The sequence below is a fragment of the Somniosus microcephalus genome, chromosome 1, assembly GCF_052327205.1.
Source record: "Somniosus microcephalus isolate GS21.2 chromosome 1, FLI_Smic_1.0, whole genome shotgun sequence".
In the NCBI taxonomy this organism is placed as follows: domain Eukaryota; kingdom Metazoa; phylum Chordata; class Chondrichthyes; order Squaliformes; family Somniosidae; genus Somniosus; species Somniosus microcephalus.
Window position 1 is genome coordinate 429,867,398 of NC_140987.1, and position 12,030 is coordinate 429,879,427.

Consider the following 12,030-nt stretch of genomic DNA (forward strand, 5'->3'; position numbering starts at 1 on the left):
CTGCAAATTTTTTTCCTTCAGGTACTTAGCCAGTTCCCTTTTGAAAGCCGTGATTGAGTCTGCCTCCACCACCCTTTCAGGCAGTGCATTCCAGATCCTAACCACTCGCTGCGTAAAAAAAGTTTTTCCTCATGTTGCCTTTGGTTCTTTTGCCAATCACCTTAAATCTGTGTCCTCTGGTTCTCAACCCGTCTGCCAATGGGAACAGTTTCTCTCTATCTACTCTGTCTAGACCCCCTCGTGATTTTGAACACCTCTATCAAATCTCCTCTCGACCTTCTCTGCTCTAAGGAGAACAACCCCAGCTTCTCTAGTCTATCCACGTAACTGAAGTCCCTCATCCCTGGAATCATTCTCGTAAATCTTTTTTGCACCCTCTCTAAGGCCTTCACATCCTTCCTAAAGTGCGGTGCCCAGAATTGGACACAATACTCCAGTTGAGGCCGAACCAGTGTTTTAAACCTACCTCTTTGTCCAAGCTTTTGGTCACTTGCCCTAATTTCTCCTTATGTGGCTAGCTGTCAAATTTTTTGTCTTATAATACTCCTGTGAAGTGCCTTGGGACACTTTACTACTTTAAAGGTGCTATACAAATACAAGTTGTTGTTTATAAACGTTCATCATAATTTCCTTGCTTTTGTACTCTATGCTTCTATTTATAGATCCTGCATGCTTTTTTAACCGCTTTCTCAACCTGCCCTTCCACCTTCAATGATTTGTGCACATTTACCCCCAGGTCTCTTTGTTCATGCACCTCCTTTAGAATTGTACCCTTTAGTTTATATTGCCTCTCCTCGTTCTTCCTACCAAAATGTATCACTTCGCACTTTGCTGGGTTAAATTTCATCTGCCCCGTGTCCGCCCATTTCACCAGCCTGTCTATGTCCTCTTGAAGTCTATCTCGATCCTCCTCACTGTTCACTATACTTCCAAGATTTTGTGTCATCTGCAAATTTTGAAATTGTGCCCTGTACACCCAAGCCTAAGTCATTAATATATATCAAGAAAAGTAATGGTCTTAGTACCGACCCCTGGGGAACACCACTGTATACCTTCCTCCAATCCAAAAAACAACCATTCACTACTACTCTCTGTTTCTTGTCACTTAGCAAATTTCATATCCATGCTGCCACTGTCCCTTTTATTCCATGGGCTTCAACTTTGCTGGCAAGCCTATTATGTGGCACTTTATCAAACGCCTTTTGGAAGTCCATGTACACCACATCAACCGCATTGCCCTCATCAACCCTCTCTGTTACCTCATCAAAAAACTCGATCAAGTTAGTTAAACATGATTTGCCTTTAACAAATCTGTGCTGGCTTTCCTTAATTAATCCACACTTGTCCAAGTGACTGTTAACTTTGTCTCAGATTATCGTTTCTAAAAGCTTCCCCGGTACTGAGGTTAAACTGACTGGCCTGTAGTTGCTGAGTTTATCCTTACACCCTTTTTTGAACAAGGGTGTACATTTGCAATTCTCCAGTCCTCTGGCACCAACCCCGTGTCTAAGGAGGATTGGAAGATTATGGCCAGTACCTCCGCGATTTCCTCCTTACCTTCCCTCAGCATCCTAGGATGCATCCCATCCGGTCCTGCTCACTTATCAACTTTTAAGTACAGACAGCCTCTCTAGTGCCTCCTCTTTATCAATTTCTATCTCATCCAGTATCTCCACTACCTCCTCTCTTACTATGGCTTTGGCAGCATCTTCTTCCTTGGTGCAGACAGATGCAAATTACTCATTTAGTACCTCTGTCTCTATGCGTAGGTCTCCTTTTTGGTCCCTAATCAGCCCTACCCCTCTTCTTACTACTCGTTTACTATTTATATGCCTATAGAAGACTTTTGAATTCCCTTTTATGTTGGCTGCCAATCTATTCTCACACTCTCTCTTTGCCCCTCTTGTTTTCTTTTTCACTTCCCTTCTGAACTTTCTATATTTAACCTGATTCTCACTTGTATTCTCAACCTGGCATCAGTCAAAGGCGCTCTTTCTCTGCTTCATCTTACTTTCTAACCAGCTGCATAATGGAACATGACAACAACTTGCGTTTATACAACACTCCTTGTGTAAAAAAAATAGCTCAGGGTGCTTCACAGGGGAGCGGTTAACAGTAATTCTACAATTAGTATATTTTTAACTTTGTATTCAGTTTGTGAAAAAGACAATGAGGTAGAAGTTCCCCTTGTGCTTGCCAACCCATGATTGCCACTCACTTAGTGTCACTAGGTGGAAAATCACTGGGTGATGAGTGCAAAAGCAGAATGTTGTAGGAGTCTACGTACTCCTAGCAAAAAATACTGAACTCGGAGAGGTTCAACAGAAAAGGTTTAATTGTTGAGACTGCATGTTGAACACAAAAATGGCGTCAGAGACTGCACCAAGTCCGACTGCCTTTCATCAGTCCACAGCTTCGACTGCCCCTCCCCCGCTCTGGGCTTAACTGTTGCAGATCGAGTTTCTTAAAGGTGTGATCCTTCTTAAAGGCATGACGCCTGATTTATAGTCTACGGGCCGAAAAGCGGATTGTGTCCTTTCTGTGATCGGTACGCCACAATGTGATGTTCTAACACTATCAAATATCACTTTGGAAAGATGCACCTTCCTGACATTGTATTGGGAGCGCTGAGTAATTGATTCTTGCAGCTGTGAACATTTGAAATGTCCCGTTTCTCTCTATTTACCAACTCGGCCAACTTCCTATGCCTTCAGCCTGCAATTGCTGTTTGTTAATTTTTGCCCCAGAAATTCTTCTGTGATGCATTTTATAGACCCTTTTAGGGTGGCATACTATATGAATGAACGTATAACAACTGATATGTCCGATTTCATAATTTCCACATCAATCCATAATATAGATTTGATCCAATGGCTTTGGATATCTGAGAAGGTTGGGCACCTTCAGAGCTGAATTAAGAATTCTTGGGGCCCTGTGCACCAAACATTCGGGGCCCTTCCACAACCCTGCACAAGTCCCTCTCCTGAGCCATTAAAACACAAGGTTTACCTCGCCCCCTTCTAACAGTATTTTTAAATACTAGAATATTTTGACCCAGTGAATGTATTCAGTTCTTCTGTGATATGTTGAGTTTTACTGGGAACCCCATATTTGACTGGGTCCCCTGGATAAAGGTCCCGTAGGCCCATGCATGAATCTGCCCCTGGGCACCTTTGATGTAATTGGATCACACAAGGAAGTACTTAAAACCATTTCTTAAGATTATGTTTTGTAATGTGTTTTAACTAGTAGATGACCTGCAAAGAAAATTAAATGTAAACACCTTGGATAGTGTGTGGACATTAATTATTAAGACCCGCATTCTTAGACTGTGTTTTTGAATTTGTAGTCTGGTTCTAGTTAGTGAGCTCATGTGTCAACAGTAGGAGGCCTTGAGCTACTTAAAGTACCTGACTATTGTAACTATGCTTTAGTTGCATCACTCTGTTCAGTAGCCTGGCAAAGAACATACTTGAGTATTCATTATAATCTTAATTTAGCGCAAGAGTATAGTAGTCAAATTATTATATCTCAATCTCCCTTATGCCCTTCGAAGGGGTAATGACAGTTCTGTTTCTTTCAGTTTTTCCAACAATCAGTTCCTTCATGTTTCTTACAAGTCGACCTGACTCCTACCACCTCTTATCTTTTCATGGCTCTATCGTTACTCCATTTCTTGGCATCACAATTTCCTCTGGTCTCAAATGGAACTGTCACATTGCCATAGCTTAAAGCTGCCTGCAAATTTAGTTAACCCTTTTGTGTCAAACATTTATTTTCACCTCTGCAACTCTTAACCTCTTAAAAAGCTCGAGCTTGTCCAAGGTTTCAAATACTTTTCCTATATCTAGAGAGACTCTACTAATCTCTCTTGCATTCTTGACCAGGACACAAGAAAACATTTGGGGTTGGATTTTGCCGGCGCTCAGAGAGCGGGTTTGGAGGCGAGTCAAACACTGAGAAATCAACTGTCAAAATAAAATTGTGTGTGGTCCCTTTAAGAAAATCGGCAGATGGCGGGTCATCAAATGACGTCATCTGACCAGCTTCCTGTTAATTGGCCGGCAAGCCCGCAGGGCGGGGTCAACAAGATTAATCAAGGCAAAATCACGTCTGTGGACTGGATGCAGCTGGGGGCGGGACTGGAAGCTGGAAACCATCTGACCCGCACCCAACCCGCCCCCATTAATAAAATCGTGGCCAAGATGTCTGATAGGCAATCTCCCTCTCGCCTCTAGCCTTCAACCTCTCTCTCGCACAATCTCTCTTTCCCTCTATTTTATCAGTACTACTACAGTCAATATTGGTCCATACTTACCCCTCCTGTTCCTTCTAAGCTCCAAGTATGCCACCCTACACGCTTGTCCTTCCTACATTTCCATTGTGTTGAAATTAAGACAATGCACAGCGTCCCACTGTAACTCATTTTCCCCAAGACTTAAAAACTATAAAGCTCCTTACCTCCCTGCTTTTCATTCATCCTCTGATTTTCATATTTTGAAAACCCAAGCTTGGTCTCCCCTAATAACTACCTCATGATCTATCTCCGCTCTTTGGCCTTTTCAACCCTGGTGATGCCCTGCACTATTGGCCTTGGCCCCTTGCTTTAGTTCTTCAAATCTTGAAAAAAATTTACATGTATAATCTCCAAATGATTGCTAGGGTTTAAAAGTTCTAGTGAAACAAATCACAGTGAAATTAGGCCATCACATATGTTCCTTATTGGCTTTTCAGTGTATTTGTTGGATTTAAAATTGAACCGATTCAGTGAGTATATGTATGGCAGTGAGCTATAAAGACTAGAAAGATCCCATGTTACATCATTGGTCTATCTTGAGTTTTCTGATCTCAGTGGGGCACTGGACTTTTGGGTAAGGACAGGATCAGGCTTGGCTGTGATGCCTCTTCTCTCCCTTTGGTAAAAAAGCCTGCCAACACAAACTGCCAGAGATCACATATGAAGAACCATACCCCACTATAAGCTACTGCCTTCAGGAAAGGGGAAAAAGTAATAATCAGTACTACTCGAGTTGATCCCGATTTCAATTGCTCCACTATTTGCGGCCGTGTCTTCAGCTGCCAAGGCTCTGGAATTCCCTCCCTAAACCTCTCCGCCTCTCTACCTCTCTTTCCTCCTTTAAGCCGCTTCTTAAGACCTATCTCTTTGACCGAGCTTTTGATCATCTGCCCTAATATCTCCTTATGTGACTCGGTGTCAAATTTTGTTTCATAACACCTTTGGGGCGGTATACTACGTTAAAGGCGCTATATAAATACAAGTTGTTGTTGATAAAGATGTGTATAGCCCATATATTAAATCTAGTACTGAAGAGCTCTTTAGCTAGGTGTTACTGCTTCTGATGGAAAGCTACCTGTTTCTTCATTTTCTTTTAAATGTGTTTCTAAAAAATCCATTGTTTGTCAAGGTGCTGAAATGCTTGCTCAGTTGAACATTGCCTTTTAAAAAGATAAAAACGCATTTAATTTTCTGTTAACTTTTAACTTGGACAAATTAGTTTCTTGCATCAATAATTGTCCTGTCACTGCATTCCATTTGGGTCATTTCAGGATAATGTGAAAGGCTGCCTTAACTGATTCCCACAATCCCACACATTCATGTATAGAAAGATACGGGGAGCCAATTTAATTTTTTTTTTTTTTTTTTTTTTTTAAGAACTATGTGCACAGAATACATAGCTGGGATTGGGATGTACTTCAGCTACAAGCAATGCTCTTTTAAAATAAACTGCAAATTATGTTCAGTGGGTGTGCATAGTGCACTTTGCAAGAAATGAAAACCGAGCGTCAGGTACAGAAACGGGCAAGTGCCAGAATTTCAAGCTACATGGGTCAGGTAGGCATCGGAGATGCACCTGCAGTAGCAAGGCACCTGCCAGCCCCATGTAAATCAGGTGCCCTTCTTTGACCTAGCAAAACTTGTCAGGTTCAGCGGCGGTGGGCGCAGTTCCCACTGGGATCACAGCCGAAGAATTTTCGGGACTGCAGTGCCTTAACTGGAAAAATGCAAGCCTGTGGAAACCGATGCAACTCTGTTAGATGAAAAGTTTTAACATTTTGCACAACAATGGACTTGTTCCCCACATTAAGAGAAAAGCCATTGCATTAGGAGAGTAAAAACAGCCAGAGACGGTTATTACTTGGCCTTTGACGAGGTCTTCAGAAACACATAATCAAATTTCTATTGAGACTGGGTTTTTCAAAGAACTTGGAAGCACTTTGTGCAATTAGTTGGTGAAAAGCTGGTACGCTCTGTAGACAGCATTCTGCTTGAGCCCCCCGCTGGATTATTGAAGCCAACAATTCATGCGAGAGTCTAAGTTGAACATGGACAATGCAGCTATTTGGAAAATGTGCAGTTGGTCCTGTTCACATTTCAGGAATTGAATTTCTTTGTGGTGTAAATGTGAGTGTTTTGAAGTCGTTTGTTTCTATCCCCATGTCCAACTTTGCACAAAAAGCGCCAGATTCTAAACTTGTTGCACAAAGATGTTGTACTTTGATCTGTGGCAAAAACTTTAAGCTAATTTAAAGAAAAACGGAGCTGCCCTTTTTCTCTTCTCCATCCCCCAATGCCCCCTACTAAGAATATTTTCTTGACTACTAAAGGTACTGAACCTAATATGGAAACTACGGCAGCCTGACCATCACCCAATCCTAAATGTTCCAAAGCAAGATATTGATAGGCTTAGTTGTCCTTTGTTTCAACACTGCAGGATGAAACAAACTATTTTATCCCGCTTTCTAAGCATAAAAGTATATAGTAACATTTAGTAATAAATGCCTACTTTCTCTTTCTTTAGGGAAGGTTTAAAGCAGATTTGCAGGAGTAAATTCCCCTTCACTATACAGGAAACTCTTTGGTATCCGGCACCAACAGGACCAGCGTGTTGCCGGTTGATCAAAAATTCCGGATGACGGAGAGGGTTATCTACCGAGACTATTTTTAACAAAGAAAAATTAAAAAATCAAGAAATGTGCAGTATACAGTAATTGGGTACTCACCTACAGAATGTTGTGTTAAATGGATGGTGGAAGATGCTTGATTAAGTACAGTACTGCCAGTTGAGGGTAATGCAATGCAATGACTACCAGCAGCGTGGGAGACACACAGTACCCCTGTAAAATGGCAGATCAGAAGAGACTACCGGCAGCGCGGGAGAGTCAGACTCCTGTTACAGGGGTATTGAGGTGTTCCGACTTCCGACGGCGCCAAGAAGCCGAGTAGTGGCAGTTTGGAGAACTACCCCCACTGACTAACTCGGCCAACGCGGGAGACTCGGACTCGGCAACATTGCCGGTTATTGAGGTGTTGTTTTCGGAGTGAGAATTTTGCCGGTTAATAGAGAATTCCGGATATTTAGGTGCCGTTTAAACGAGAGTTTCCTGTATCCAGTTTTAGGGACTATAAATGGGAGCTTGGCTTGGCTTCAACTGACTAGAAGATCTGGGATCCCAAAGACTGCCATGGTACTGCCTGTTGCTGTTACAATGGGATGCCCCAAGGATGGTTTATTTTAACGCCAAGGTTGAAATCAGCAAGCTTTTTCTGATCCTGGCCACCCAGTTGCCAAATTCCCAAGAACAGTAAAATGAAATGCTGCACCATTTCCAGTGCAGAACCTAAATCATAAGAAGGATTCATTGTTTTCCTGAAGGCCTGCTGTCCCAGACTATGTTGTGCATAAAGTCATGGGGACCAAGGGTTGCCTATGGAAGTGGACTTTTGCATTGGACACTAGAAAAAAATATCTGGAGTGCGTTTGAATTACATGTCACCTCCAGATTTGATTTCTCCAGCAACTTCTTGTTCTCCTAAGACCCACCTTACACATAATCTATCCTGTACTACGTCCCACTCACCTATCACCTTTGTCCTTGCCAACCTCCACTGGCTCTTCATTCCTAAATCATTGATGTCGAAATCCTCATCCTAGTTTACTAAATCTCTATAATCTTCACCAGCATTATATGGCCCTCTCTGCCTACTCTGTGTCCCACTCCTCTCTCTGCTCCACCATTGCTACCAACTATCATACACCAGCACTCTGGAATCCCCTCCACTTTGCTCCATTTCTCCCTATCCTCAAAAACATCCTTAAAATGTAGCTCTTTGACCACACCTTTGGTTACCTCTCCCCCCCACCACCTGCCCAATTCTTCTAATTCGTACTTTGCATCCATTCCCCCGCTCCCTTTGTGAAGCATCAAGGGATGTTTTAATACATTAAAGGCATTATACAGGTGCAAGTTGTTGTTGTTGTTATACCAGCCGGAAGTGAATGTCGCATTGCAACATTTCCAGTGAACAGGGAGGCTGCGGGACAGTGAGGTAAGTGATGGGAAAGGAGATTAAATCCTACAATCTATTAAAACAATTTTCTTGTTTCCTGTTTCCTTGCAGCTTGGGTAGGTGCACTCTCAATGGGGATGATTTTCTTTTGTTCTCCAGTAGTCAGCATTTTCACTGACTGGTTTGGATGCAGGAAGACAGCAATGGGCGGTGCAGCAATGGCGTTTGTTGGACTTCTTTCCAGCTCCTTCACAAAGTAAGACTGGATTTCTGTCTTAATGCGCACACACACACACACACACACACACACACACACACACACACACACACTAAGTTAGTAACCGTTAAGCAAGTTTACAGCTGAAATATGAAAGTGTCTCCCAGTGAAAGTTGTTTGGGGGCTTGGTCAGCTGCTTTGACACCTGGGTGAAGCCATGGTTTGATACCTGGATGAAGCCATGGTTTGATACCTGGGTGAAGCCATGGTTTGATACCTGGGTGAAGCCATGGTTTGATACCTGGGTGAAGCCATGGTTTGATACCTGGGTGAGGCCATGGTTTGATACCTGGGTGAAGCCATGGTTTGATACCTGGGTGAAGCCATGGTTTGATAGCTGGATGAAGCCATGGTTTGATAGCTGGATGGAGCCATGGTTTGATACCTGGGTGAAGCCATGGTTTGATAGCTGGATGAAGCCATGGTTTGATAGCTGGGTGAAGCCATGGTTTGATACCTGGATGAAGCCATGGTTTGATAGCTGGGTGAAGCCATGGTTTGATACCTGGATGGAGCCATGGTTTGATACCTGGGTGAAGCCATGGTTTGATACCTGGATGAAGCCATGGTTTGATACCTGGATGGAGCCATGGTTTGATACCTGGGTGAAGCCATGGTTTGATACCTGGATGAAGCCATGGTTTGATACCTGGGTGAGGCCATGGTTTGATACCTGGGTGAAGCCATGGTTTGATACCTGGGTGAAGCCATGGTTTGATACCTGGGTGAGGCCATGGTTTGATAGCTGGGTGAAGCCATGGTTTGATAGCTGGATGAAGCCATGGTTTGATAGCTGGATGGAGCCATGGTTTGATACCTGGGTGAAGCCATGGTTTGATAGCTGGATGAAGCCATGGTTTGATAGCTGGATGAAGCCATGGTTTAATACCTGGATGAAGCCATGGTTTGATACTCACAAAGCCAGCTACCAAGAATTGCATGAACGTAACCTGAGATAACTTTCCTTCTCATTTTTCCACCTGTACCTGTGGATTTAGCTTGAATCAACTCACCCTGCAGTGACATATTGGGATTGGTTGCTCAGTGAATGGAGAAGGATTGCGGTGTTGAGCCCATTTCTTACTATTTTGTGTTTTGTTTTATTCATTCCTGGGATGTGGGCGTCGCTGGCAAGGCCAGCATTTATTGCCCATCCCTAATTGCCCTTGAGAAGGTGGTGCTGATCCGCCTTCTTGAACCGCTGCAGTCCGTGTGGTGAAGGTACTCCCACAGTGCTGTTAGGGAGCGAGTTCCAGGATTTTGACCCAGCTACGATGAAGGATCGGTGATATATTTCCAAGTCAGGATGGTGTGTGACTTGGATGGCGTGTGACTTGGATGGTGTGTGTCTTGGAGGGTTCCCACATACTGATCCCCCAATAACCCCTTACAGGTGCCACGCTCAGATACTTTAGCTAAACAAAGCAAGTGATTATATCAGTTTTTCGCTAATAATAAATAGTAAAGTCTCAGAGATTTGACTAATTTTAATGGGAAAACTGGAAAGGGACTTTACTGCTCAGATAGGCATAAAATAATAAAGAGTCATAAAGGTACTTGGAAATTATTTAAACCTTTATCCTGCCATCAATAGAAAACAAATTCCTGGAATTAATTCATTCATGGAGATAATTGGAATCCACAACCTCTATTCAAAACATTAATTGGCAGAAAGAATGTCAGATGGACGTCAGAAAGATCAAGGTCAAGGATTGTGTGTTTCAGTGGGAGAAAAGTGTGGTTTTAAAATCTCCAACAATAATTAAATTCTGAAGGAATGAGACTTGTAAAATTTAAATTTTATGGGCCATTGATGTTTTCTGACGGTAATTAAGACTTATCATGCCGTTAACAATTCACTTACACTTGAATGTACCAGCCCAAATTTTTCTGGCATGTTTAGTGGAGTGGGCAAGTACAGCAACTTCACGCCCATCAGGTATTTGAATGCCAAGTCTCTCTGAGGTACTGGTGTAGCGCAACTTGTGGAGGAGCAGGGCAACCCGGACAGCAACTTGCGGATTTCCGCGTTTAACTGCGCACGTGCAGACACCAGAAGTTGCTGTCCGATTGAATCCATAATAACGGTGAGCGTTGATAGCCTCACCGTTATTCCTACAACAAAATCCGGGCCATTATATCTGCACACACTTCGTATCTACAAAACTTTACTTCCTATTGTCACGTTTTGCTTGTCAACTTTTCCCCTTACAATTATAAACGTGGAGACAGGAACTTATAAGTGCCTCTGTAAACCTGTCACACTGTAATTACACCCTCCCACCAATGCAGCACCTCAGTTTTCCATCTCCCAGCTACTCAGCTTGTACTGCAGAGAAACTCCGATAAACCAGCTAATTGTATTGCTTTGAGATCTGAATTGCCATCAATTTTGTTATTTAACTATAAAGAGTATAAAATCAAAGTATATGAAGCAGAGAAGGCTATAAGGCGATATTAAGATAGGTTTTAAAATTGTGAAGGGTTTGATGGCATGTATAGGGAAATACTACTTTCTCTTGTTGGAGAATCAGTAACAAGGGGTGAGGAGAAAAGCTAGGATAATGTTTTTATGCAGGAGATTGTTAGAGCATTGATCGCTTTGCCACAGAGAGGGTTGAGGCAGTGACCACTGCGTCTTAAAAACAAAATTGGATAAACATTTAAAGCTGGAAGATACAGGGCTATGGGGAGCGAGCAGTGTGATGGCATTACTCTTGGATTGCTCTGGCAAAGAACTGGCACAGCACGGTGGGCCAAATGGCAGCCTCTTGTATTGTAAGCTTCAATGGTTTCGTGGACCTGATGTGAAGCAATGAAAATTTGTCAGAAAGGAATAAATTGTCAGTTTCAGCATTAGAAAACGTCACTGCTTAAAAGTTTTTTTTTAGTACTAACTGAATGCTGTCTTCTATGTCTATTCATATTATTCAAATAGAGATCACTGATGACTCATCCATCAGCTTGTAGGCAAAGAAAACCCTTGAATGAACCAGTTCATGAGAAAGAAAAGGAAGGCTTGCATTTCTGCAGCACCTTTCACAACCTCCGAATGTCCCAAATGTGCTTTACATCCAGTGAAGTACTTGTTGAAGTGTGGTCACTGTTGTAATGTAGGAAATGCCAATTTGTGCACAGCAAGATCCCGCAAACAGCGATGTGATAATGACCAGATAATCTGTTTTAGTGGTGTTGATTGAAGGATAAATATTGGCCAGGACACCGGGGAGCAATACCCTGCTCTTTTTCAAAATAGTGCCATGAGATCTTTTACGTCCACCTGAGAGAGCAGACGGGGACTCGGTTTAATGTTTCATCCAAAAGACAACACCTCTGACAGTGCAGTGCTCTCTCAGGCCACATTAACATAACATTTCATAGAAGCGTAGAATGGTTACAGCACAGAAGGAGGCCATTCAGCCCGTTGAGCCCGTGCCGGCTC

General features: G+C 42.8%; 1 protein-coding gene across 1 annotated transcript in view; it reads left to right on the forward strand.

Moving 5' to 3' along the window:
• Window positions 1-12,030, forward strand: part of slc16a2 (solute carrier family 16 member 2) — a 121,644-nt gene that overhangs the window by 34,481 nt on the left and 75,133 nt on the right. Inside the window, exon 2 of the mRNA XM_086000458.1 lies at window positions 8,423-8,567. Coding sequence (XP_085856584.1) covers window positions 8,423-8,567 — 145 coding nt within the window. The remainder of the gene's footprint in view (window positions 1-8,422; window positions 8,568-12,030) is intronic.